This window comes from Diachasmimorpha longicaudata, chromosome 18 (assembly GCF_034640455.1).
Source record: "Diachasmimorpha longicaudata isolate KC_UGA_2023 chromosome 18, iyDiaLong2, whole genome shotgun sequence".
Classification (NCBI taxonomy): domain Eukaryota; kingdom Metazoa; phylum Arthropoda; class Insecta; order Hymenoptera; family Braconidae; genus Diachasmimorpha; species Diachasmimorpha longicaudata.
The window spans coordinates 3257451-3283136 of record NC_087242.1 but is presented as its reverse complement, the minus strand read 5'-3'; the positions used below and the strand labels follow the sequence as shown (position 1 = coordinate 3283136).

At 40.6% G+C, this 25686-nt stretch overlaps 12 protein-coding genes across 15 annotated transcripts; 6 read left to right on the top strand and 6 right to left on the bottom strand.

Annotated features, from left to right (window-relative positions):
- The first annotated feature begins 199 nt into the window (after positions 1 to 199).
- On the top strand, positions 200 to 3621 carry LOC135170985 (myrosinase 1-like). Its single transcript, XM_064137244.1, has 7 exons — positions 200 to 357; positions 679 to 916; positions 1173 to 1506; positions 1587 to 1929; positions 2420 to 2570; positions 2856 to 3097; positions 3199 to 3621. Exons 1-7 carry the CDS (start codon positions 314 to 316, stop codon positions 3353 to 3355), a joined length of 1509 nt encoding a protein of 502 aa, XP_063993314.1. The 5' UTR covers positions 200 to 313; the 3' UTR covers positions 3356 to 3621.
- Positions 3622 to 3760: 139 nt separating this feature from the next.
- Positions 3761 to 7434, top strand: LOC135170984 (myrosinase 1-like). Of its 3 annotated transcripts, none has more exons than XM_064137242.1 (8): positions 3761 to 4670; positions 4775 to 5006; positions 5304 to 5637; positions 5727 to 6069; positions 6287 to 6437; positions 6529 to 6770; positions 6874 to 7108; positions 7286 to 7434. In XM_064137242.1, the coding sequence occupies exons 1-7, from the start codon at positions 4627 to 4629 to the stop codon at positions 7097 to 7099; spliced, it is 1572 nt and encodes a 523-aa protein (XP_063993312.1). In that variant the 5' UTR covers positions 3761 to 4626; the 3' UTR covers positions 7100 to 7108; positions 7286 to 7434. The 3 variants fall into 3 exon arrangements, with proteins under 3 accessions (XP_063993312.1, XP_063993313.1, XP_063993310.1); XM_064137243.1 differs by having other exon boundaries at positions 7274 to 7414; XM_064137240.1 differs by lacking the exon at positions 7286 to 7434 and having other exon boundaries at positions 6874 to 7173.
- LOC135170991 (arylalkylamine N-acetyltransferase 1-like) lies at positions 7331 to 8610 on the bottom strand. The gene is made up of 3 exons (XM_064137251.1): positions 8404 to 8610; positions 7800 to 8299; positions 7331 to 7496 (listed from the first exon to the last, which is right to left on the bottom strand). The coding sequence occupies exons 1-3, from the start codon at positions 8533 to 8535 to the stop codon at positions 7331 to 7333; spliced, it is 798 nt and encodes a 265-aa protein (XP_063993321.1). The 5' UTR covers positions 8536 to 8610.
- A 31-nt stretch (positions 8611 to 8641) lies between these two features.
- On the bottom strand, positions 8642 to 10122 carry LOC135170996 (uncharacterized). The gene is made up of 2 exons (XM_064137256.1): positions 9887 to 10122; positions 8642 to 9810 (listed from the first exon to the last, which is right to left on the bottom strand). The coding sequence occupies exon 2, from the start codon at positions 9389 to 9391 to the stop codon at positions 8774 to 8776; it is 618 nt and encodes a 205-aa protein (XP_063993326.1). The 5' UTR covers positions 9392 to 9810; positions 9887 to 10122; the 3' UTR covers positions 8642 to 8773.
- LOC135170789 (histidine-rich glycoprotein-like) lies at positions 10091 to 13117 on the top strand. The gene is made up of 3 exons (XM_064136845.1): positions 10091 to 10101; positions 10262 to 10479; positions 12314 to 13117. The coding sequence occupies exons 1-3, from the start codon at positions 10091 to 10093 to the stop codon at positions 13114 to 13116; spliced, it is 1032 nt and encodes a 343-aa protein (XP_063992915.1). The 3' UTR covers position 13117.
- On the bottom strand, positions 10507 to 11398 carry LOC135170994 (histidine-rich glycoprotein-like). The gene has a single exon (XM_064137254.1). The coding sequence runs from the start codon at positions 11363 to 11365 to the stop codon at positions 10613 to 10615; it is 753 nt and encodes a 250-aa protein (XP_063993324.1). The 5' UTR covers positions 11366 to 11398; the 3' UTR covers positions 10507 to 10612.
- Positions 13118 to 13558: 441 nt separating the features above from the next.
- LOC135170993 (histidine-rich glycoprotein-like) lies at positions 13559 to 14445 on the top strand. The gene has a single exon (XM_064137253.1). The coding sequence runs from the start codon at positions 13559 to 13561 to the stop codon at positions 14312 to 14314; it is 756 nt and encodes a 251-aa protein (XP_063993323.1). The 3' UTR covers positions 14315 to 14445.
- A 96-nt stretch (positions 14446 to 14541) lies between these two features.
- LOC135170992 (histidine-rich glycoprotein-like) lies at positions 14542 to 15440 on the bottom strand. Its single transcript, XM_064137252.1, has one exon. It carries the CDS (start codon positions 15432 to 15434, stop codon positions 14652 to 14654), a length of 783 nt encoding a protein of 260 aa, XP_063993322.1. The 5' UTR covers positions 15435 to 15440; the 3' UTR covers positions 14542 to 14651.
- Positions 15441 to 15862: 422 nt separating this feature from the next.
- Positions 15863 to 17979, bottom strand: LOC135170995 (keratin, type I cytoskeletal 10-like). Its single transcript, XM_064137255.1, has 3 exons — positions 17196 to 17979; positions 16569 to 16805; positions 15863 to 16302 (listed from the first exon to the last, which is right to left on the bottom strand). The coding sequence occupies exons 1-3, from the start codon at positions 17362 to 17364 to the stop codon at positions 16091 to 16093; spliced, it is 618 nt and encodes a 205-aa protein (XP_063993325.1). The 5' UTR covers positions 17365 to 17979; the 3' UTR covers positions 15863 to 16090.
- Positions 17980 to 18356: 377 nt separating this feature from the next.
- Traf6 (TNF-receptor-associated factor 6) lies at positions 18357 to 20725 on the top strand. Its single transcript, XM_064137245.1, has 5 exons — positions 18357 to 18497; positions 18677 to 18807; positions 19170 to 19482; positions 19556 to 19704; positions 19828 to 20725. Exons 1-5 carry the CDS (start codon positions 18447 to 18449, stop codon positions 20438 to 20440), a joined length of 1257 nt encoding a protein of 418 aa, XP_063993315.1. The 5' UTR covers positions 18357 to 18446; the 3' UTR covers positions 20441 to 20725.
- Positions 20726 to 20801: 76 nt separating this feature from the next.
- Positions 20802 to 23286, top strand: LOC135170990 (polyprenol reductase). 2 transcript variants are annotated; one of them, XM_064137248.1, is made up of 6 exons: positions 20802 to 21165; positions 21675 to 21861; positions 21920 to 22068; positions 22246 to 22434; positions 22535 to 22830; positions 22887 to 23286. In XM_064137248.1, the coding sequence occupies exons 1-6, from the start codon at positions 21135 to 21137 to the stop codon at positions 22977 to 22979; spliced, it is 945 nt and encodes a 314-aa protein (XP_063993318.1). In that variant the 5' UTR covers positions 20802 to 21134; the 3' UTR covers positions 22980 to 23286. The 2 variants fall into 2 exon arrangements, with proteins under 2 accessions (XP_063993318.1, XP_063993319.1); XM_064137249.1 differs by having other exon boundaries at positions 21153 to 21256.
- On the bottom strand, positions 23008 to 25512 carry LOC135170989 (tumor suppressor candidate 3). The gene is made up of 7 exons (XM_064137247.1): positions 25298 to 25512; positions 24834 to 25012; positions 24388 to 24505; positions 24021 to 24302; positions 23716 to 23866; positions 23310 to 23475; positions 23008 to 23216 (listed from the first exon to the last, which is right to left on the bottom strand). The coding sequence occupies exons 1-7, from the start codon at positions 25376 to 25378 to the stop codon at positions 23201 to 23203; spliced, it is 993 nt and encodes a 330-aa protein (XP_063993317.1). The 5' UTR covers positions 25379 to 25512; the 3' UTR covers positions 23008 to 23200.
- Positions 25513 to 25686: the final 174 nt, after the last annotated feature.

Genomic DNA, 25686 nt, shown 5'->3' with positions numbered 1-25686 from the left:
AGGATCAATCCATATTTTTATCAGTTCTGCACACAAAAGAATTCCTCAACGTTCGATTTCCGCTGATATCACAATAATTAATTTAGAATGAGCACGAATTCATCTGGAACGCGTGAGTTCGATTTACTCTACGGCATTTGTTGTTATTCTGATAAAACGAACGTGGATGATACGAACTATGTGATGCAGAAGACTCAGAATTTGATAGTTTAGCCGATCGGGCGTGAGGATTGTCTTTTCTTGACCAAATAAAAGGCCAGAGTGTTCGCATCTCTTCATCATTCAACAAGAAGAACTCACGAAAGACTTGGAGATGGACAAGTTGATCTTCGTGGGATTGCTGAGTTGTTTACTAGGGTAAGAGAATAATTTTTCATTGACCTCTTGTATTAAAAAATTATTCCTTCATCATTGTTCTATCATTATTAAGTTATGCAAAAATTTTCTTAGTCGCGCGTTACTTTTTCTCAATTTTCGATAGAGTTCTGTGACTTTTTGCAAAAGTCTACCGAGACAATATGCAAATTTTTTGCGGTGAAACCTCGTGAGCCATTGAATAATAATAAACCAAAAACGTATATTTTATCTCTTCATTTTATTTAATTTAAATATTTATTTATTTAAATTGATTTTCTTCAACTCTTCTGCTAAAATAATTTTTTCTTCGAAAATCTGTAGTTCCGGAAATGGTAGGAATCGCGATTACATGAAACTTCCTCCGGGCTTCACCATCGGATCAGCCTCGTCCGCTTATCAAGTCGAGGGTGGCTGGAATGCCTCTGATAAAGGCGAGAGCGTGTGGGACTGGTTCACACACGAGAAGAACGAATTAATTCTCGATCGATCGAATGGAGATATCGCATGCGATACATACCACAAGTACAAGGAAGATGTTGCGATAATGAAAGATATCGGGGTAATTACACAATTGACTATGTCACCATAAAAAAAATTATTCATCGTTCAGGCTCCTGATGTAGATATGATGAACGTGCAATTAATTAACTCATTTACAATTGAATTAATTAATTAATGACCTATTTACACTCAGGTCACGGTTTACAAGTGAATGAAATCGCATCACATTGAGTGGCAATCGTTGGCTTGAATCGGAATATTTTTACACCAAAATCGATTGATGTAATAATTAGAAATATTGATTTGTTGATTAGTTGAAACATTACCGTTTCTCGTTGAGTTGGACAAGAATTTTACCGAAAGGGCATTCGCATTACATCAGCAAAACTGGATTACAATATTATCACAATCTTATTGACGAGCTGTTGAAAAACGAAATCGAGCCTATGGTCACGATCTATCACTGGGATCATCCGGAATTCATGGGTCGTTACGGATCCTGGACGAATTCCCTAATGGTGGACTGGTTCGCTGATTATGCCCGGGTGGTGTTCAAAGAGCTCGGACCTAAAGTTAAATTTTGGATAACAGTCAATGAGCCGAATAATTATTGCGAACAGTCTTCTGGGGGCAAGAGACAAGCACCAGGTAAATCTATCAGTTGCTCCCACCTGGAAACTCACCAGTGACGAAGCCCAGAAATTGTTAACATTCATTCTATTCTTCAGGAATGGATTTACCATTTTCTGGAAGCTACCTTTGTCTTCATAATCTGCTGAAGGCTCATGCCAGAGCTTATCACATTTACGATGAGGAGTTCCGACCTTCGCAGAAGGGACAGATTGGAATAGTTATGCCGTGCAGACATAATTTCCCGGAAACTGAAGCTGACAGTGAGGCAGCGAAGATAGCATTTGAGTTTGATTGCGGCTGGTCAGCACATCCCATATTCTCCAAGGAAGGAGATTACCCAGAAGTGATGAAAAAACGAATCAGACGAAATAGCGAACTGGAGGGCCTGCCGTTCTCCAGGTTGCCTAAATTTACACGTTACTGGATCGACATGATAAGGTAATTAGTCATGACGATGGACATCATCAAAATAATTTAATAATCACCGATCAAACTGATAAAGATCTACTTCCACGATTTTGCTCTGATAATCTGTCATTCATTTTCCTCAGTTGTTTACCTCATAGTACAGATACTACAAGGTTTCCAAATTTCTTCCAGCACCTAAAAGATAAAAGATAAGACAAAAGTGTTCTAGAAGTAGAAGATTAGGTGAATCGAGTGTTGAACGAAACGATTTGCAGACGAATTTTCTGTAGACAGATTAAAATTAATCGAAAAGTAATCTGTTGACTGTCGAATAGGGCCCTATTCGTCTTCCTGCCCATCTCGAAGCTGGCGAAGGGAACCGCAGACCCATTTGGCCGAAAACTGGCCCCATTTTCCATAGATAGCAACGAGAATAAATTAGAATTAGTCCCCGTTTTTTATCAAAAATTTTGTAGTTCACTTTTCACAAGTTTACAACTGACCTGTGCACTCGTTTCAGAGGATCGTCTGATTATTTTGGACTCAATCATTACACGTCGAAGATGGTTAAGGCCCTACCCAGGAAGAAGGGCAGTCCGTACGTCCAGGATTCGGGGGTTCGTGTGTTCCTGAATGACAGTTGGGAAATATCTCCCACTGACTGGCTGGCTGTAATTACCATAATTTCCATTCACTACATTTAGATAGCACCACAAATACCTCGAACATCTGGCTTGCAAATACCTGTCGTAGACATCATTCAGATAAGAGATCGTCTGAATAAGATGAAAATTTGACTGATTTTCACAACTGAACGAAGGGATTTTCATTTTATTCCGGCGTTTTTCACTATTCGGAAAATGTCTGCCGGACGTTTGTGAAGTTCAGGCCTTAGTTGTTGGTGTCAATACAACACGTCTTCCTCATGACCTTCACCTGTTGTTGTCCTCCTTCAGGTCGTTCCTGAGGGCCTGGGAGGTGTGCTCCGAGACATCAAAGAAGCCTACGACAATCCACCGGTTTATGTACTAGAGAATGGAGTTTCATCTTATGCAACGATCAACGACTACAACAGAATTGAATTCTTGTACGGTTACATGAAGTCTATGCTGGAAGCTATCAATCGAGACGGTTGTAACGTCAAAGTTTACACTGTGTGGAGTCTCCTGGACAATTTCGAGTGGGACAGAGGATACAGGTGGGTTTAAAGGACCAACAGGCATCATCTCTGGTTCATTGACCAGAGATCATGAATTATGATCTTTATTAAACTTCTCATCTTCTGGTTTTCAATTCCAGTGAGCGTTTTGGGCTGCTCCAAGTGGACTTCAACGATCCCAACCGCACGAGGACCCCCAGACTGTCAACAAGATGGCTGAAGGAAGTAATTGCCAAACGGGAGTTGATACCATTTGACAAAACTGATTTAAAAAAGCAATTGGACTCTGTATCGTAGAATTATTGCGTCTATTGCTTCGTTAGAAACTCTTAGTTTATTCGATTACAAACAAAATAGTTTTTTGATTCCGATGAAACTGAAGGTCCCAGATGTAGTCGTGATGGCCTCATGCAGGAAATCAGGTTTCATCGAGACCAAAAAATTATGATGGTAATTACAGAGATTAATTTGGTCACGTGACTCCTGGAAAAAGGTCCTTAAAGGGCTGATGAGTGTCATGAATCCCTGAAATACAGATTTTAGTGCTCCTTTATAATTAATAAGGTCAGTTAATTGCTCCTGAGTTCCACCCCATTCCTACGATTTAATAATTACTCTTTCCAACTTTTTTATCAGAGAATTCGATTACTTGGACCTCAACATGTTCTCCACAGAACTGTGTTGTTAACGAACAATTACATAATGAAAATAATATATTTTTCGTTACAACAAGGCACTTGTTGTCGTCAACTTATGCAAAAATAATCTTATCAGAATAATTCGTGTAGTAAGATCAGACTCTAGGAGGTGGGGCAAAAGTAGAACACTTGTCATTGACTCGAAATCCCGATAACTCTTTACAAATAACAAATAGGCGAAGATATGAAGAATTACTTAAAATCAAAAACATTCCACTTCGTCCGATTTCCGCTCTGTATTTTACCATTGTTATGAAGAAAAATATTTCATGAGAAAATTTATGAATATTTCAATATTGAACTGGCGAAGAAAATTGGTGAACGTGAACTGTACAGTTTTTTCACGGAACTATACTGTTGTTTTAGGGAATTTCGCATTCCCCTGGAATTCTACGATGTTCAAATGTATTTACAGACACTTCTGTCTATGTCGGACGTTGTAAAACCATTAAAATCTAATGAGGTAATCTCTGATCACAATCTGATCGTTCGTTAGATACACGCAAGGTTTACAATATTGTAAAGTCTGATTAGAATCTGCTCTTCTAGTATTGCCTTCTCGTATATAAAATCGAGGCATTCCAGAGCAGAAGGCGCCCACCGAGTGTTCCTCTCCGAGATAATTTAACGGATGTCAAGCTTCCGCTGACGCACAAAGTTCTGATGCCAAATTGTTTATCCCATCGTAGAAAAAATTCACGACTGTTGGATTTTTTGTTGCCAAGTGGTTGCGAATCTGTGCCTCGAATCGGTTGTGAATGACGTGATCACATCCCGAGCTTTGTAGCTTTGTCCGATCCATCATTCAGTCACTGGTTTCTTGACAGCATTCAGGGGGAGCTGCGTGACAGTGCAGCTTATTTTGTGACAATGGGACTGTGGAAATCAGTGATTATATTGTGGATTCTTCCAGGGTAAGTGGATTATTTTTGTACGTGTAGCAGACAAAGAGAAATATTCAGTAAAACTTACGAAGTTCGAGTTGGAAAATCAATGGCATTGACTGAAATTTTTCCAGAATTTTGGCTGAGGATATTTACTTAAGATTTCCCCCTGGATTCACCATCGGGACCTCCAGTGCCGCTTATCAGATCGAGGGAGGGTGGAATGCGAGTGATAAAGGGCAGAGCGTTTGGGACGCATTCACACACGAGAAAGATTGGATTATCAACGACAGATCGAATGGGGATATCGCATGTGATTCTTATCACAAGTACAAGGAGGACGTTGATATACTGCAGAATATTGGGGTAAAGATTAATGGATTATGGATTAAACACCGGATTATTTAATCTATTTAGTCCACCAGTGAAAGTGGTTGAGTGGATTCATCTCCAGCAGTTGTTTTTCCTGGATATCTCCAAACGTAGAAGCGATAGAAGAACTTTCATGGGGACTTTTTTGTAGAATATGTTTTTCTCTAGATAAAAGGTTCTCATGGGGTTTCCCCTAATTCCCATAATTCGTGAGATATTAACCAGAAAACAAAGTTGGAAATTTTTAATGTACCTTCCTATTGTCCCCAAATGCAATGATTTGTCCTCCAGGTTCACCATTACCGTTTTTCATTGAGTTGGACGAGAATATTACCAACGGGGCTAACGAACCACATCAGCCAGGATGGATTACGGTACTATAAAAATCTCATTAGTGAGCTACGGTCGAAGGGCATCGAGCCGTTTGTGACGATATACCACTGGGATCACCCGGAGTTTATGAGTCGTTTGGGCTCATGGACGAATGAGCTGATGATAGAATGGCTGGTGGACTACGCCAGAGTTGTCTTCAGGGAGCTGGGACCCTCCGTGAAATTCTGGACAACTGTTAACGAGCCGAACAATTACTGCGAACAGTCTTACGCGGGCAGTAAGCAAGCACCAGGTAAATCAATGGCGAGATATTTTCATTGTCGAGGTGCCCAGGCATTCAGGCAATTTAACGATGTACAATTCCCTGCTTATCATCTGCAGGAATGGATTTACCATTCTTCGCGAACTACCTCTGTCTCCATAATCTCCTGAAAGCTCATGCCAGAGTCTACCAGGTATACAACGAGGAGTTCAGAGCTGAGCAGAAAGGAAAGATTGGGATCGTCATTCCGTGCAGACATAATTTTCCCAAAAATGAAAATGACACTGAAACAGCGAAAATAGCGTTTGATTTTGATTGTGGATGGGCAGCAAATCCCATATTCTCTGAGGATGGTGATTATCCAGCAGTGATGAAACAGAGGATCAAGGAGAACAGCGAATTGGAGGGTTTGTCGTTCTCGAGATTGCCTGAATTCTCACCTGATTGGATCAAGCTCATAAGGTATTTAATGAGACCACCAGAAATTATGAAACTGATTTTATAATCATCTGTCGTCAGTTAAACTCGACAAGGTTCCATAAACCTTGTCAAAACCTTCTCGTGTTGATCCAGCAAATTGTTCTTGTAGTTAATAATATTCTCGACAAAAGTATTCATCTGATTACTTCCGTTAGTTTTTAGTTAACAAATTCTCTACAGTTCCCTCTTCTATTTTAAGAGGATCTTCGGATTATTTTGGACTGAACCATTACACGTCAAAGATGGTGGAACCAGTTCGGAGGATCAACGGCACTGCGTGGTACCAGGACTCTGGCATAAGGTCCTTCGCCAATGAAAGCTGGCCTGGATGTCCAACTGACTGGTTGCGTGTAATTACTTTTATTCTCATCAGCTAGAACTCGAGATCAATACGATAATCGTCTCTTCCTCAGGAGATTTACCGTTCATATTTGCATTCAGATCGTTCCTGAGGGGCTCGGGGGTGTCCTCAGAGACATCAAAGAGGCGTACAATAATACACCAGTTTATATACTAGAGAACGGGGTCTCATCTCTGCCAGGAATCCATGACTACAGCAGAATTGATTATTTATACAGCTACATGAAGTCTATGCTCGAAGCTATCAACCGAGACGGTTGTGACGTCAAAGCTTACACCGTATGGAGTCTCCTGGACAATTTCGAATGGGACAGGGGATACACGTGAGTTCAGAACGAAATTCCAGACATTTTGGAAATGAAATTGATGGAAAAATAATTTAATTAGATCGTTCTCCACATTTTCCGATTTTGTAAAATTTTTTAGTGAGCGATTTGGACTCGTAGAGGTGGATTTCAATCATCCGAACCGCACGAGGACCCCCAGACTCTCAACAAAATGGCTGCGACAAATTATTGCAGAAGGAAAATTAATTAAGTACCAGGATATGGATTTTTCCTCGAGCCAACTGCCGACATCCTCGGCCACGACGTTGCTGCCGATTTTCCCAGTGATATTTTCCCTCATATCATTTCGACTGACTCTCATGTGATAACTCGATGTAAATATATGCGTAACAGATCACATTAATAATAATAATAATGGTAATCTATGAGAGGTAATGCATTTGATCACAATAATCGTGTAATAATTGGGAGTGCAATGCTCGTCATTACTAACACCAAAAACAAATTATAAAGTTTTTTTAACAGTTTGGAAATCGAAGTTCAATTTGCAGTTGGGGCGACTCCTTGGAAGGTACGTTTATGGGGGATATACTCATCTAAGAGGTGTCCCTCGGCCTCGAAGGGAAATCGATGTACACGTCGACAGTATCGTGGGGTTTTCTGATGTTCTTGAAGACGAATTCATCACACTCCACGTGACTTGAGTACGGAATTGACATAACACATTCCCAGCCCAATTTCTGAGCGATCTTAGCTGTGTATCTGGAAGAAAAATGATCAAGAATGACCTTCGATTGATTAATCAATTCCTTAATTAATTAGTGGCGTCCCCATGAGGCAAAATTACTGTTTAAAAGTAAAGTCTTTGGAGCAACTTCCCGAAGATCTTTTTGACCTAAAAGATCGTCAGGAAATAAATTCTTCCAGAGTCACTTAATTATTTAAGTTTTTTTAATTATAAATCGAACTCTATGACAAGACAAATGTGAAAATAACGGCGTCGTCTCCAAGGGTTCGTCCTGACTGTCTGTGTTGAATTGATCGGTAAGCGATTATCGAACTCACTTGCTGCTGCAGTCAATCCTGAACAATCGGCATCCGCAGTCCCTGGCTAGTAACCAGCTGTCATGAACCAGCTTGGTAGCAATGCCAGTTCCTCGATATTGCGGATCCACCGCGACGCAGGAGCATTCGAAAAATTTGTTGGTGTGATAAGTCTCCCAGAGATTGGGTGCCTCCGCTAATTTAGCAAAAAATCGCAGGAGATTCGCGACGTCTTTATCGTCAACGCAACTCGCAATGTCTCGGAGTCCAGGTGGATCCCAAGGACACATCCCTGCGTTCACAGCTGCACCGATGATGCAGCCCTCGTCGTTCAATATTATTATCGTCATTCCATCTTTTATCTGCTTGTGCATCAGATCGATTAGGATGGGGGACGTGTCCTGATTGGCAAGACCGATGTTCACCATCGAGGGCTCGGACTTGAAGTAGGTGTCGCACATAAAATTTAGGACGTAATCGTAATCCGTCGGGACAGCTATTCGACTGATGTATTCAGGTGTCTAATGAAAGGGGCAGAATGGGCCCTTTTTATTTTGTTTTATTTCTGGTTTTTAAGGAAAAAAATTGGTTTCTTCATTAATTATTATTTTTTCAGAGTACTCACCTCGCATTTTGTCTCGTTACTTGATCGGTACTTAACGTCCTGTACATTGAACTTCGATTGAACCATTCGAGGCAAAGATGTTCGATTTTTGCGTATTCCATTGGACACGAGATGTCCGACTAATCTCCACATTATTTCTGTGACCACTGATTCACCTCATCAGTTAATTGGTGCGTTGACATCCCAAAGCGTTAATTGAAGACGATATTCATTTCTCCCCGTCAATTGTTTCGATTGAATATGACATTCCAGCAAAATGTACAGCAATAACAATAAAATAATTACAAACATGATAAACGTCAACGTTTTTATTTCCATTAAAAATCCAGGAAACCATTTTTCAACTCCATTAAATTCCAAAAAATATCGATTACAGTTTATCGTTTGGACTTCTTTTTTCATCCGATCTCTGATCGTCTTCTTCAGAGCTACCTTCCTTCTGGAAAATCCCTTCGTAAACATAATTTCGTACGGTCTTCATATTCCTCCGCTGCTTCGACCCCTCCTCGCCCTCCGGATTATTCCCTGATTTTTTTTTCTTAATTATCTTGAAATGCTTTTTGCGTATCACGTCGGCTCCTTTCTTCACCAGAGGATTCTTCTTATTCTTCACAGCGACCATGTAGACGTCACCATCGGAGTTCTCCATCTTGGCGTCCGTTATCACCAGCTCCATGTGATCGACACCGGGGGATTTGACGCCGGTGTAGTGAGCAGGCAGCATTTCGGCTTCTGGCTCGATGGGCAAGGGCTTGGGGACCTTCCGGATGGTCTCGGGAATCTCCTCCACCTCCTCCTGCTCCTCCCTGTCCCCTTCAATCTGCTTCATCTGCTTCAGGAGTTTTGACAGCGGAAAATCGAAGAAATCAGCTCCGCTGTCATCAGCACCATCAAGACTCGTGTTCCATTCCTCCTGGAGGGTCACACCGAGTCCAATGCATATCAGCAAAGTGATGATCGTGGGATTACTGAACTGCAGGAGCCACATCTTGGTGCCTCGAATCCTTTTGAGGTTATTGCCAAATTGTGGGGAATCATTCTTTTATATAGACTGGTTTCCTCAGCAAGTGCTCAATCAACCAGATAGCATGACAATTGCACACTGAACGACCTGATACATGCATGGCCTCCTTTAAACATTTCGGATTGTCCAGGATGTTGTAACGCTGCGGTTGATTTGTAATTTGCTGTGATAAAAAATCGTTGCTCAATGGAACCGACACTTCTGGAATTTTCCATAAACTTCAATCATTGAAATTTTCATTAATTTATTGAAAATCCCTGAGTCTTCAGAGATATTTAAGTTTTATTGAAGATCATTTAGCAGAATTTAAGACAGGGGAAAGTGTGGACACAAAATTTTTTTTGATATTTCTAGTCTTCACAATCCACGTCGTCTTCAGGCTCCTGGAGGGCAGAGGGTTATTTATGGTATCATTCAGGATCATGTGGGTATTGCAATGTAATTAAGGGATATAATTACGTTTTTTTGCATGGTTCAATGATTTTGCTGGCTAAAAACGATTTTTGAGGTTAACAGTCGATTGATACTTTGCCCCGGGTAAATGAGTGTTGAAAAATAATCAGACACCTTCGTGGTATTTAGGTGGATTCGTTAGGTATTGCAGCACAACCACTTCCATTTCTTATCGACATTGATCTAGTTAAAAAATGGGAAAACACAATTATGGAGAACATGTGGAAATCAGCCGAGAGGATCTCCACATTTTTCTCCGCATCCACGAAGAATTACATCTACGATATCTTTTTAGATGTTGATTAGATATCTGAATGACTCGTGAATGACTGATCGCAGTCGCGACAGATAACAGTCCTGATAAATCAAATTCACGACAAGATCAAGGTCAGTAAACAGAGCGAAGAGTAAAGCACATATTTATCTGTATTATATGCTCGAGATGTCGAGTAATCAATGTTATCAATCGTTAATGGATTCCTTGTTTGTTCATCGACTCCTACGTTTTAATTTTCTATTAATTTCGAGGAACCCTGATTCCCCTTCCAACTGGTTAATCCAAGAATCTGGTTGTCAACAATTGGCGAACAGGAAACAAGGTAAATAAATAAAATATCTTCCAACAGTGAGGTGTATTCCAAATTTTATTGACAAAAGCCAAAGATTTTCTGTGAAATTTCAACAGGTATTAGGGAACCAATGACTGAATAAGCACAACCAAAAATGAAGAAATCAGTGATGACCATGCTCGTATCCATGCTTCTTCCCTCCATGATGATGTCCCTTCTTCCCATGATGCTCATGATGATGATGATGCTTATCATGTCCATGTTTTCCATGATAGCCATGATGATCCTCATCATGATGTCCCTTATCATGATGCCCCTTCTTCCCCTTATGATGATGCTCATGACCCTCATGATGCTTGCCACCCTTCTTGTGATGTTCAGCCTTGTGTCCATGATGTTCATGATGATCTCCATGCTTCTCATGATGGCCCCCTTTGTGATGATCATCGTAGAACTTGTGCTCCTTGTGGTACTCGTCTTTGTGGGCTTTTTTGTGATAGCCATGGGTCTTCTCGCCCTTCTTGTGGCCCTTGTGGGCCTCGTGCTTGTGGCCCTTGTGGCCGTGTCCCTTCTTGTGATGGCTGCCATGCTCATCGTGCTCGTCGTGGTGATGCTTCTTGTGATGGCCGTGCTCCTCGTGATGTCCACCATGGTGATCCTCGTCGTAATGGCCCTTGTCACCGTGATGATGATGATGATGCTTGTGGTAGCCCTTCTCCTCCTTTGATCCACCCTCACCGTGATGATCCTCGTGATGCTCCTCACCACCGCCGTGCTCCTCGTGGTGGCCAGTTGCTGCTGATTCTAAATCTTGAATCTCGAGGTAGTACTGGGCCCTCGATATCTCCACAATTACCAGTAGCACTGATAATGCCAGGTAAACCTGGCATAATCGCCGACCCATTTTTCCACTCATCGTTTAGTTCGTCATGTAATCGTGGAGAGTACTGAACGACTTTATCCTGGATTAATGCTTTTATAGTTGACCATTCGTCTGAAAACTGGCGTAATCGTTTGGCGTTTCGTGTCGATGAGCCGCACTGGCTGTTTCGTAAACTCTCGTTATTGATTTTATCATCGGAAATTATGCCTAGACCGAGAGGATCATCGATAATTGATGTAACATCACAAAAAAATCTAACACCAGTTCCAGTAAATTTTTTTTGATTCCCTGACAAAAGGCATTTTTTGCCAGGACGTGCAGCCCATTATTTTGAAAGAATGAATTTACCCTCCAACAAAGTAATTAATTAATTAATACTGCAACCAGACGATACTGTTTTCCTCATGTATTTCTTCAACGATTTTTTTCAAGAGACATTCTGAAAGCTCTCCTCATCTTCTTTAGGGAACATCCTCGTTCATGTGATTGACATGCTGTCATTCATCCCAATCGTCTGTTCCTACTCAATCCCTCCAGTCTACACCGAAAAAACCTGGAATATCCATCATTAAATCCAGCATAAAAACAATGCTTTCAATTCCCTGAAAAAACAAATACGCATGATTGAATTCAATAATGCAACGTAACCTTGTGTGGTTTTTGTCGACTGTTGGATATCATAAAAGACTTCATTCTCCTTAGAAAATGAGAAAGAAATCATCCTGTGCATCACACCTCGCCGTTCACTCACCGTGATCTACTTCCTAACAATTGTCTGTTACATTTTCTCGTTATTCCATCCAGGCCAGATGCCTATCCCGTTGAGAAAAGCCCAGAAATCACGATTTATTGCGTAATGTTCTCTCCTAGACTCATTGAAACTGTTGGGATTGAAACGAGTTAACGAGACTGAATTTCCCAATAGTCAAGTGTAAGTGGGTCCATGCGTTCATCGACGTTTAATATAAAACCGAACTCCAGGTGGATATTTTGTCACAGCTGTCTCAGCATCTATTGCTGGCAGAACGAATCTACAATTCAGGATGAGGTTAAAAATAATATGGCTGATAGCCATAATTTATTTGGCATGTGAAGTGTCTGGTTTCACCGATGGAAGTTACCAGGTATCAGAGTACGAGGACCTGGTGCCAGCTGCTTCAGAGAAGAAGTACGAGAAGGGGGGCAGTGAGGAGGGTCACGAGGATCACTACGGGGAGAGTGGGGAGAAGGGTGAGAAGGGCTACAAGAGCCACCACGAACACGAGGAGGGAAAGAAGGGGCATCACGACAAGGAGAAGCATCATGGCCATTACGAGGAGGAGGAGGGGGGCAAGAAGGGACATCATCATAAGGAGGGGTACGACGAGCATCATCACAAGGGGGAGAAAGGACAGAAGGGGCACAAGTTCCATGAGAAGGAGGAGTGGAAGAAGGGCCACAATACCAAGGGACAACATCACATTCACAAGCTGAATGAGTTCAAGAAGGACAAACACTTCTGGGACGAGGATCATGATGCTGCCAATGAGCATAAATACGGTGGAGATCATCACGAGCACAAGTTTGAAAAGGGTGGACATTTCAAGAAGGGACATGGAGAGAAGAAGGGTCATGAGCATCATTATGGGAAGAAGGGGCATCACAAGAAGGGACATCATCATAAGGATCACGAGGGACACAAGGGGGAGAAGGGACATGAGGATCATCATCATCATCATTCTAAACATGGGAAGAAGGGCGGACACAAGGATGGAAAGCACTGGAGTTTCAAGAAAGGTCATTAATGTTAATGTGTTTGATGAAAGATGTCTTTTATCGTTTGTAATTATTATAAATGATTATACATTCTTGATTGGACAATTTGTTGGAACTTTCTGTACAATAAAAACTTCATTAAAGTGATAAATTTTTATTCACTCCACCTTTTTCTTGTTGTGCTCTCGATAAAATTGAATAAATGCTCATTGTTTTTATTATTATCGTAACACCGTTGCAATTCTAACGAAGAAAGCTAATTCATTTCAATCACCAACCACATCATTTTTTCGCCCTCGGTGTTCCGCATTCACCAGGAATAAACTTTTTATCAGAAACACCAACCACTGCTGTCATCATGAAATATCCGTGTATAAATAGTCCAGCACCAGGAACGAAGTCTCATTACCGGTTTTCATGGAGTGAGTGGAGGTTTTGTGCAGAAGCAAAACTGCAAAATACCGATTAGACATGATTTACGTAAAAGGGCCGCGTCAGAAGATCGGATTGATCCTGCTGTCCAGCCTTCTGCTGGTGATTACAGCACGAGAGCTACCAGGGTACGAGACAGGGGATCTACAAGCAGCTGCTACACACCATCACAAGGGCCACTCACACGAAAAGGGCGGTGGGTCTGAGGAGCATCATCACCACCATCACCACAGCAGCGAGGAAGAGGACAAGGGCTACGAGGGCCATCACGAGCACAAGAAGGGAAACAAAGGTCATCACGACCACGACGATCATCATGGGCATTATGAGGAGGAGGAGGGCCACAAGGGCCATCACCATCACGGCGAGGGATACCATGAGCATCATCACAAAGGTGATTCCGGTGAGAAGGGCCACAAGTTTCATGAGAAAGGGCACTTTGGCAAGGGCCACAGCACTCATGGACATCACGAGGTGAAGAAACTCGATGAGTTCAAGAAGGATAAGGAGTTCCATGAGGAGCATCACGATCATGGAAGCCACGAGCATCACGGCGGGGATCATCATGAACATCATCACGAGGAAGGTGGACATCATAAGAAGGGCCACAAGCATCATGGAGGGCATGAGCATCATCATGGAAAGAAGGGACATCACAAGAAGGGACATCATCACAAGGGGCATGAGGGACACAAGGGGGAGAAGGGACATGAGGATCATCATCATCATCATCATAAGCATGGGAAGAAGGGGGGACACGAGGATCACAAAAAATGGTCCCATAAAAAGGGATAAATCACTGTCGCGCTGATACCACCAGCTGATCTTGCTTTTACGTCATCATTCAAGGACATTTGTTGTTAAATTTTATTCCTGATGTTACGAAGGTGTGAAATAATGTAGTAAATAAAATTTGTGGAACTCGGGTGATTGAATTCGTCAAAATGTAGATTTTTTATCGTAGCTCCCCCTCAAGAATTTCAAAGTCCCTCTGGAGTCAATAAAAAATATCCAGATGATATCAAAATGATTTATTTACAAAAAATGTGTAATACATAAACAAACGTTTCACAAACAAATTCAACAAATGCCAATATGTTAATAGACTAAAAATTCCCAACGAAGACATTGTTCACGCCTTGTGGCCCTTGCTGTACCCATGTTTCTTCCCCTCGTGATGATGTCCCTTCTTCCCATGATGTTCATGATGATGATGATGCTTGTCATGCCCATGCTTGCCATGATGTCCCTTATGATCCTCGTCATGATGTCCCTTGCTCTCGTGTCCCTTCTTCCCATGGTGATGCTCATCATACCCGTGATGCTCCTTCTCGCCCTTCTTGTGCCCCCCCTCCTTCTTCTCATGATGGGCCTTGAAGTCTCCATGTTTGCTGTGATGTCCGCCCTTGTGGAAGTCATCATAGAACTTGTGCTCCTTGTGGTACTCGTCCTTGTGAAACTTGTTGTGATATCCCTTGGTCTTGTGGCCCTTCTTGTGGCCCTTCTTCTCCCCGAATTTCCCGCCCTTGTGGCCCTTCTCACTCTCGTGATGCTTCCCATGCTTCTCATGCTCGTCGTGATGCTTCTTCACGTGTCCACCGTGCTCCTCCTCGTGGCCCTCGTGATGCTCCTTCCCATGATCCTCGTGCTCCTTCTTGTCGTGCTCGTGGTGCTTGTGGTAGCCCTTATCCCCCTTCTCCCCGTGCTCCTCGTGATGATCGGAGTGATGCTGCTGGCCACCTTTCTCCTCGTGATGATGGCCCTTGTGCTCAGTTCCTGCGGGCAGTAAATCGTAGAAAGCTCTTGGTGGTGGCTGATCCACTTGGTAATTGTCAACTCGTCGTGCGAGACATAATTTCAGGGAAAATCCTGACAATAAGGACAAAGCAAGAAGTACCCGCTGGACTCCCGTCATCTTGGAACACGCAATACGAACTAATTTACGATCAATCGTGCTACCAACTTAAATATTTAATGGCATTTCCGGATGTTTGGTCATGATTGCTTGGTGGACACTTTCATTACTTCGCTTCACTGACTTTTTTTTTAGTTTCAGTGTTACGATCCCGGGGATTCGGGGAGATCAAGGGAACTTTCTAGTTGCAGCACTTCGAGGATACTCTAGACGATACTGATGTAATGTTTTTGTCAGTTTGAATTGTTTTTATGATTTTCCTCTTTTGGGACATTTCGTCATTAAGGTTAATGCCTGTTACGGACACCTTTTTGCTGGCCTTTGAGGAAGGATTGGGTTCGTTAAATTCTGATGGACACACGAGGGTTTGTTTAATTCAATTATCAAGAGACATGAAGATTATTGCAGGAGAAATTGTTAGAAACATCACTGGGGTAATAAATTATATTTTATTTATGAATGTTTAGACAAAGTTGAAGGGTACATGAGTTGTCTTATGATTATAATATATCAATGGATATCAGTAGAATATCTCGAATGTGGTGCGAGTGTGATTCTCGTGATGAATAATTAAATTTTTATTTTATATTGTTGTCTTTAAATTTAAAATATTATTTATGTTACAGAGGTAATTGGTGGGGTGATCGGCGTCTAGATCAGTAGGAATATTCCCCGCTGCCGGACTTATCGCCATCCTGGGACCCTGTTGAGTACGAGCTGGACTCGGAATATGTTCCTTCACCACTGCCTCCGGAGTACTCGTTATAATTACCACCATCTCCATCGGCAGCGTAAATTTCACCACCACCCAAGTACTCGCCACTTCCGGAAGAGCTTCCGTCTACGTAATACGACTCGGCGCTTGTCCCTTTTAACAAAATTCGTCATTAATTGAGTGGAGATCGGAACGGAGAGAAATTTAGAGTAAAAATTACGGAACTGTTCGCGCAATCTGCGATAAAAAATCATTTCCCGGAATTTTTTACTGGAATTGAAACGTAAAAATTGCGAATGTTGAGTCAATTGATGAGTCAGTGGATTGCGCATAGAAATGTAATTTTTACTTTTTTTTTTTTAATTTTTAATTAATTTTTTTCTTGGTTCGTCGACGTGAGATGAACCTCCGGAGTGTACCTGCTTCCGCGGCGTCGTCGCTCTTCTCCTGGGCATGACCTCCACCAGATTGCTTTCCTTTACCGTAACCGAACTCCGAGTGCTCTTCGAACCCGTACTTGTCACCTACTTGCTTGTGAAATGTGTCAAGTTCCTTGTAACCATTTTGGCCGTGGGCGTAAGTTCCTGACTCGAAGCCCTTTTCGCCGTCTGCATCAGTACCGAATTCCTTGTGGTACCCGGACTCCTCAGTTTTACCTGACGTAAAAATTAAAATTTTCGATCTCAGTGAAAGTTCCCCGGAAAACCCCCAGGGAAAACTGCTAAAATCAAATTTGACCCAGAAATTCCTCCAGAAAAAATAAGTCCAGGAACCGCCCTGAGACCAAAAGATCATTAACAAAATATTTTCTGAAAATATGATGTCAATGGCATGTCAAATCCTGGCGGGGAAATAATGTGAAATAATTTTCCCCCGCGATAGAAAATCATTAACATGAAAATCATTGACTTTGTTCTGGGGAACTTAACTCGAGTGATTATCCCCACTCGATGATTTTATACCGGTTAATTACCCCGGGAGGAAAACCTCAGGAAAATTGATTTGAGAAAGTTTTTCCGTAGGATTTTCCACCGACGGAACCTCACCAGCAGAATTTTTCGGAAGTTTTCCCATATCTACTTGGACACTAGCAGCTGCCACCGGTTCCCTAATCGCCGCCAATTCAACTCCATAATTATCACCCCCTAAATAATAAATAATCGGACGCGCACTGGCGCTCGCAACAGCAAGAAGAATAATGCAAAATCGAGACATGTCTTATCACAGATTCTTATCATATACTAAACAATAACAGCTTCGTCTCCGCTCTTATATCTATGTTCATTCATTAAACCGTAATAACGCAATAGTTTCGAGAAAGAGTGGCCAGAGAGTTTGACAAATTAAACTGTCGCAATAAAATGAAATGAGAGGAGTTTGTTAACGCTGATCAAGGATGAGGTATTTGTTTTATTGTCACCGGCAGTGCTGTTTGCCACCGATAAATTATGAAATACCCTTTGCAATCCTTATTTTTAAACTAAATCGTTCCAGTTCAATCACAGCCTCGACATGAAACATTTTAATAAGGCAATTGTTGGAGACTGGTCCGCAAATTTTTGAAATTTTTGCTGACGACTCGTGTTTTGTGGTGACCGCAGTGATCGGATATATTGGTACCAGAAAAGTGAATTATACCGTATCCGATATGGCTCGATGGGCTTGAGGTACTTTTTTTGAGAGGAGAGGGGGGGGGGAATGTCCAGTGGATTTGATTGGGATTGGGTAATCAGAGATTGTGTCACATACTGAGGAAAAATTTTTTTTTTTCACTAATTTTTATTAACCCTCCCATTTTTCTTTGTTATCTACGACTGGGGTTGGAGCAAAAAATTTTCTCTTTTTGCTAATAATTTTTACTGGTGTTCCTCAACATAATTTTTTTTTATTCATTTTTTTTCAATTTTATTCTCATAAAATATCTGAGATTAAGAGTCACTTGTTTTTTATTCGAACCCTTCAAAGGGTGAATTAATTCTTCAGCAGAATAATTCTCTTGTCACACTTCTCTCAGTTTGAATAATCGCGCTATGTGATGATGAATGTGAGGTTATGTATCAATTGTAAATAAATTTATTTCGAAAAACAGGAAACCCTTTGTCGTTGATCCAACTACTGAATGTGGTACATTTCAGTGATTGCTTCTGTCAAAATTAGGATCTAATTTCATTAATCTATTCCTGTTAATAGATTAAATAATGAAATAGACGTTTTTACAACTTGACTTGACAGAACTCTCGAATGTGCCTTTTGAAGGGATAACAAGTGTCATATAAAAATCAGAATTAGTACAGGATATGTCTAAAGTCGTGGAGGGAGTTCAGAATGCACCAGATGAAAATCACAAGGTGAAACATTTTATTATTTTTGTTTCATTCATGTTCAGCTGGACAATCACTGATTTTATGAACCAGAATCTCATGTCATAGGGTTCAGGGTATCATCAGACAACCTCACGTCAGATATTGACAGATAATTTCATACAAATGTAAAAATCTCAAAATTAATTTCCTGAATTCGTATCTAGGAGGACGAGTTATCGACCAGAACATTTGAGTCACGTTTTGAGTGCCCGATTTGTCTCTCCTGCATGAGGGACCCGATCCTGACGACCTGCGGCCACAGGTTCTGCTCGAAATGCCTCCACAAATGGCTCGAGTGAGTAATCATCGAGAATTAATTACATGGAACAATGGTACATTGTTTTTTCATGACTTTTCATTCAGCGATGAGTCATTTTTGTTTCTGACTCGAGACTTCGTAATCGTTCACTTTTACTCGCCATTTTTTTGTGTTAAGGTTTGTAAATATCACCTGGAAAATAGAACGTATCATTTTTAAATGATTAATTATTGTCAATTGTCTGCTAGTTCGCAAATGGAAGTGAATCTTTTTTTATTCACAAGTGGAATGAATTTTTTAAGCTGAAAATGGCACCTCATTCACTAATTTTCCATCAAACACCGATCTGATTAGATCAAATAAACAATTAGTCAAACGTTTGGAAAATTATGATGCAGAGAGAAGAGCAACAGTTGTCCTGTGGACTCGACACCCCTGAAACCAGAGAACGGAGATCTCTTCCTCGATCGTTACACAAAGAGGGAGATATCTCAGTACAAAACCAAGTGCCCTTATCAACAATTTGGATGCACTGTCGAGTTGAGCCCTATTGATATGGATGGGCACATCAATGATTGCGAGTTCAAGAAGAACGTTGCCAGGGGTGAGAAGATTGACTGTGATTTCAAGCATGTTGGGTGTGGAGAGTCCTTCGAGGACAGGGATGACATGGAAAGGCACCTGGAGGCCAATCACAATTGTCATCTGATGGTAATGAATTCTCCTGAACGAGCAGATGATAAGTCGAAAATTAGAATAGAAGTCTAGTTTATTTTTCTTGCAGATGATGGGAAAGACAATGACGCAGATGATCATCAATCAGTCCGACGTGAACAAAAAAGCGAGAGACTCGAAGCTCTGGGATCCACCACCGAAAAATAATGGACAATTAGAACCTGATAATAGTCATACAAACGTGGAACAATTACTCAAGTAACAAATGCAATTGGGGATCCTAATAGTTTATAAATTTTCCCAAAGTTCATAGACTCTAAATTAAAATCCTTTCACGTTCTGCTCATCACAAAAATGTGACCATGATTTTTCACCTTCCAGAGATCTCTATGAGAGGATTGTCGTGCTAGAACAGCAGAATCGCGAGCAGTCGATCATAATCTCCAACCAGAAGGCGACAATAGCCACGATCCAAGATTCCCTCACTTCGCTTCACGAGCGGTCCCTGAAGAATTGTAATGGAATTTACATCTGGCGAATAGACAATTTCAGCCAGAAACTGACGGAGATGATGGGAGAGTCAAGAATGTTTTACACTGACGAGTTTTACACTCATGAAAATGGTTACAAAGTCCGGGGGAGAATAAATATATCTATGGAGAATATGGACAGATTATCGATCGTTCTGCACTTCGTGCCATCGGAGAACGACGACGCCCTGGATTGGCCGTTCGTCGGAGTTATGTCGTTTATTCTGGTGCATCCTGAGGACTCGGAAAAGTCCATCAGGGCGAGGGCGTACTCTGTACCCAACGTGGAGGCTTTCAAGAGACCAGGAACAGAGATGAATAAGAGGAGTTTTGGTTACCCTGAGTTTATATCTCTTCACGATTTGCCCAACTTCACCAGTAACGATCGATTGATTTTTAGGATTGAAGTTAAGGCTTCGGATGGATTGGAGAACGAGCCCGAATTCTGTGATAGAATTGCGTGAAGAGAAAAACAGCTGTTGGATTTTAAAAAATTTCTGTTGAACTACCACTAGAGTTTTTAATTGCATTTCGTCGGAAATCGGCTGATCGTTCATTAGTTTTCACCGATTTTTATAGATAATTCAGTATTTTTTTATACCACTCTCACACGAATCTCCCTAGAATATTTCCAGATTCATCAGACGAATCATGAACTCACAAGAAATATTTAATGAGCAATTATGTAGATAATAATAAATGTGGAAATTATGACGAGTTGAACAATAATAAAAAATTTGTATTATTTACTTCGATTGATTATTAATATTCGCTCAATTTTTTACCAAATTGCGTCATCCCATATACCCCCCAGAAACCCCCAACCATCGTTCCCACATCCTTCGAAGTTCGCGTTCCAAATAATCTAAGTCCCAACGAAAATCCGAACTGATTTCTCTTATCATTATGACCGTAAGACTGTGGATCTAGATCAGAAACAGCCAACTGCATAAACTAGCTAATATCTTATCATTGAATTGTGAATATGATATACGATGTATATTATTATTCCCAATCGAACGAGGTTATGTCATTTGCATTGGAGCAAAAATACTTCCCAGAAAATGCTGGCAGATTAAAACTTCTGAGCAACAGCCGAATCGACCTACAAAACCTCCACCAGTCGTTCCTCTCAACATCGAAACAGATACCGTTACCATGAGCTCCAGTTGGAGAAGTCTTCCTGCAGGTAAGACTCACCTGCCAATAGGGGTTCTCTCCTTCAAGTTTTATTTGGCACATTGAACATCAAAGTTCTGAAAATTGTTGACTCATTTCTAGTACGTGATATTAATATTTAGATTCAATAATTCTTATTGAAAAATAATTACAAAATTTTCATCAAATAGTGGACGTATTAGAGAGGGGATCCTCAGTGGCAAGTCAGGTAAACATCTAGGTGTCGAAGTCAGAAGAGGGGGAACAATCTGGTCATGTGGGGACTTCAGGATGTGACGTCGTAAGAAATTAGGATTTAGAGACAGTCCCGAGATTTGATTCAAGTCCAGACGTTTTTTAGATTTTATTATGAAGGAGAAAGTGCACTGAGGACAAAATATTGTTTATCAACTTTGTTTACTTGAGAAAAGAATTTATTTTTTTACCCATCACCATAATTTTTTTTGGACTTTAAAATTTCACTGAATCATCAATGGACATGAGTCCAGCAAACATAATGCTCATTATTTTCTTTTGCAGAGATGATGGATGTCAATTTGACAAAGTGGACCTTTATATTCGTGGCGTGTTTTGTGGGGATTCTGGGATTTTTACTGCACGCAATTGAGGATTACATTCCTCTAGTGATTCGCAGGACCTTCAGATATGGAAAACACGCCGAGAAGAGGGACCACGTTCTAGTGAACCAGTTGGAACTTCCGAAAAGGTGAAGACACTTCCACAGACATTGAAAAGTGTTAATGTTATTTCATGTTTTTATTCAGATGGTTCTTCCACTTCTACATCTTCGCCGCACCCGTTGCAACAGTTTCCTTCCTGATTCTTGTGAACAGATACTTTCTTGGTGGAGAGGTACCACAGGTTGTTCTTTGGCTTCTGGACTTTCAGTTGGGCTCGTCAAGAAAAGCACTGGGTGACATTTATTGACATTTTTTAAATATTCACTAATTATCTCGACACATTTATAGTGCGTTCCATTTACAAATGAAAGCATGAACCTGATATTTGATGAAGAGCTGGGATGTTGAATTGATTGAAGTTTCCAGATTTATTCATCAACATTTATTTATTTATTTCTCTTTGTTCGCAGTTTCTTCGGAGAAATGTTTTATCGCAATATCACTGATGACTATTCATTGCTGGAAGAGGTTGTACGAAACTACCTGTGTAAGTGTCTTCAGCAATGCAAGAATCAATGTCAGTCATTACATTATCGGTTACGTTCATTATCTTGGAACCTTCACGTGCATCCTGGGGGAATCTCAAGGGTTTGTCAAAGGTAAGGACCACGTATCTAATTTTTCACTCCCATTTTAAGACCCAGGGATTAAAAAATAGCAAAACCTGACCTAAATTTTATTCTCATTTTGTTCATGTAGATTCTCGATTCAGATTCCATTGGAGTAATTTAACATTCCTAGATTATTTATGTGCCCTTATATTCCTATCCGCATCGTACCTCCAACTTCACTCGAATTATATCCTCTCGAGTCTGAGGAAGGATAGAAGGGGCGTTGTTATCACGAAGTCGTATAAAATACCGAGAGGAGGACTCTTCGACTATGTAACTGGTGCTTTACAGTTCACTGAGATTACCATATACATTATGCTCACAATTATTCTATGGAAAAGTTCGACTTATCATTACATATGTCTATGGGTGTTGATGAATCAGGTAAACTATTGATATTTTTCGAAAATAACAATTTCTGAATTACAACGTAATTTTAGGTTCAAACAGCAATGGATTCTGATAAATGGTATCGAAGTGCCTTCAAGGACTATCCAAAGGCTCGTAAAATTTGCCTGCCCTTGATATTCTAATGCTCCATGTCACCGACGAACGAATTAATTAAACGAAACGACTGACTTTATTCAAAGAAACAGATGGAAAAAAACATGTATTTCAATTCATACAAATTTTGTTCCTAATAATGTCATTCCATTAATCCACATTGTCACGTGAGACTCAATAATTAGATTTTCTTACGCTAATAGGATTATGAACAGCGAAATAAATTTCTCAACAGGCACTGCAATTTCATTTACTTGAAGAGAAGACTGAAATTAATAAAAAACAATTGTCAGCTGCATCACAATTTTTGAAAGAATTAAAGAGGAATAATTTGTATGTTAACTCGTTGATAATTTTACCTGTACGGATATCCTTGAGCCTTATTCCTGAATATGGAGAGCAGGAGGCTGAAGAAGACGGCCAGGAGGCCGGCACCAATCACAGCAAAAATTCGACGTTTCTTCACGTTTCCATTTCGTGAAGCTGCTTCAGTCATCAGAATCATACCTAATACTACTGCTCCATCTGATTAAATAAGTGTCAAGATGAATACTAACTTTAATGATATGGATGGAGATGTAAATGAGATCCAAATTCAGCAATTGACTCCATTTCAGTCACACGTTAAGAGAAAAATTCGACAGAAGATTTGATGGAGAACTTGGGACAACTGGCTACATTCAGTCTAGTAAACTTTCTGATGATAAAGTTAATTTTTTCTGCCAAAACTCCCAATTAAATTTAGCGATTGGGTGAAAAGGATACTCAGCACCATCACGATATGGGTTTCCAGAACAAATTGTCCCTGCGAAGAGCCATGAATATACGCCACATTTCCATTAGGTGACTTGTGGATGAACGGAGGCCCTCTTATGTGATTCCACATTTGACCAGAAATCATCGTCAGCGTGAAGAACTAATAATTAAATGATAATTAATCTTCACCATCTCAAAACACTCCAAATTCGTGAATCTACATGAAAACTACTCAGTCAATCTCAACGAAAGCTGTTCATTCAAATGAATGATTTTTTGATTCCATTCTTTTCTCAACTGTTGGACATATTTACCAGTGCTCCAAATCCCCACATGGTTTTATTGTACATAAAGTCGAGGTTATTTCTCCTCAAATACAAGAATCCAGCGACGAGCACCAACAACATGATAAGAGCAACAGTTCCAGCGTAGTTTGGTGGCCTAAAAACGCGAATCTGTATGTCAGTCCGTTCTGATATCCACTTGGCTATCGCTTCGGCACCAAATCCAACCCTCTGAATGTCCATAGTATCTGCAGCTTTGAGCTTGCCCTTCGGGGGGAAGTGCATATACACTGGAGCTGTGTTCAATTTCATCTAAAAAATTTAATTTCATTTTTTCTTTCAAAACTGAGCCTCATCCAAGCTCTCGATTGCTGATAAATATTTTCATTGGTTTTACCGCTTGGAAAACATCTGATCCTTCGTCGAAGTCAACAGACACGAAGAACAATTTATTAGAGTGAGGCTGCGGGTAGCGGAATGAGTTTGCTACTATCATGAATTCTTCATTAGCATGGCTGAAAGGAAATAAATTGTTGGAATAGGAAATAAATTTCCGAACAGACATTTTTTATTATTTTTGTAAATATGTAATTAAATGAATAGACTTTGTAATATTTTTCGGTTATTCCAAATGAATCACAACCGAACTTGATATATTCTTCAAAATAATTGGGCGGAAGTGGGGCAAAATGGAACGCCTACAATGTAATAAATAAATAATCTGCACAAAGACAGTGAATGATTTGTTTTTTCGTTTTTAAAGCTTCAAAAAAATTGAAAGAAAAATGAGCAAAGAGAGTTGTAAAATTGATGGAATTTAATAAATGCATTTGAATAAATTACCTGCAAATTTGACACTGCCTTTGCGGTGCCATGGCAGTGAACATGACAATGACAGAGTAATTCCTCGGTGCTGCTCTCACGTATTCCTTAAATTTCGCCCCATTGAACTTCAGCACTGGTGTTTTCATAGCCATATCTGTTAATTGCTGCACTCGCTCAGCCAGTGGTAAACTCTGGCTCTAAAATCACAATAAGCAGAGAGTTCCCATCTTCATCAAATAATTCCAGAGATCCCACTGCAGATTCTGCAGGTTCATGAAGCTACCTAGCATCCAAATGGAAGCCCTAGACTCGAAAACATCAACACATTGATATTCCCAAGAAAATGATCTGTCCTGAAAGACATTCCTGGGAATTTTTTTTAGAGAAACTCCACGTTCATGTAATTAATTGATTATTAATTAAGTGACACGTTCTACCAGTAGATGTAAACACAATTGAAAGGTTATGACATGAGTACTCACTGCTTTAGTTCTGTACTGTGAATTTACCCCGAAAAAACACAGGGAAAGTGCAACCACCAAAAGGCTCAAAACCCCCCTCATCCTCGTGAATTGTCAATATCACAATGAAGGAACGATTTTTAGCCCTTTTTCAGGTGAGAATATGAACACCGGTAGAGTTGTGAACACGCAGGCACTGATAACCTTTAGGGAAAACGTCACAAGTGTCTGACGTTACGTGGCATGTGGGGAATCGCTGCCACTAGTCACTAGTGGCCTAGCAATGGCCGCCATATTGGAACTAGTCAGTCCACAAAATTGCTCCGTCGGTATTACAGAACGCGACGCTATCCGTGCGATGGAGCGATCTCTTTAATTTTAACCTGCGCCTTAACGGTCTTTTTAAACCG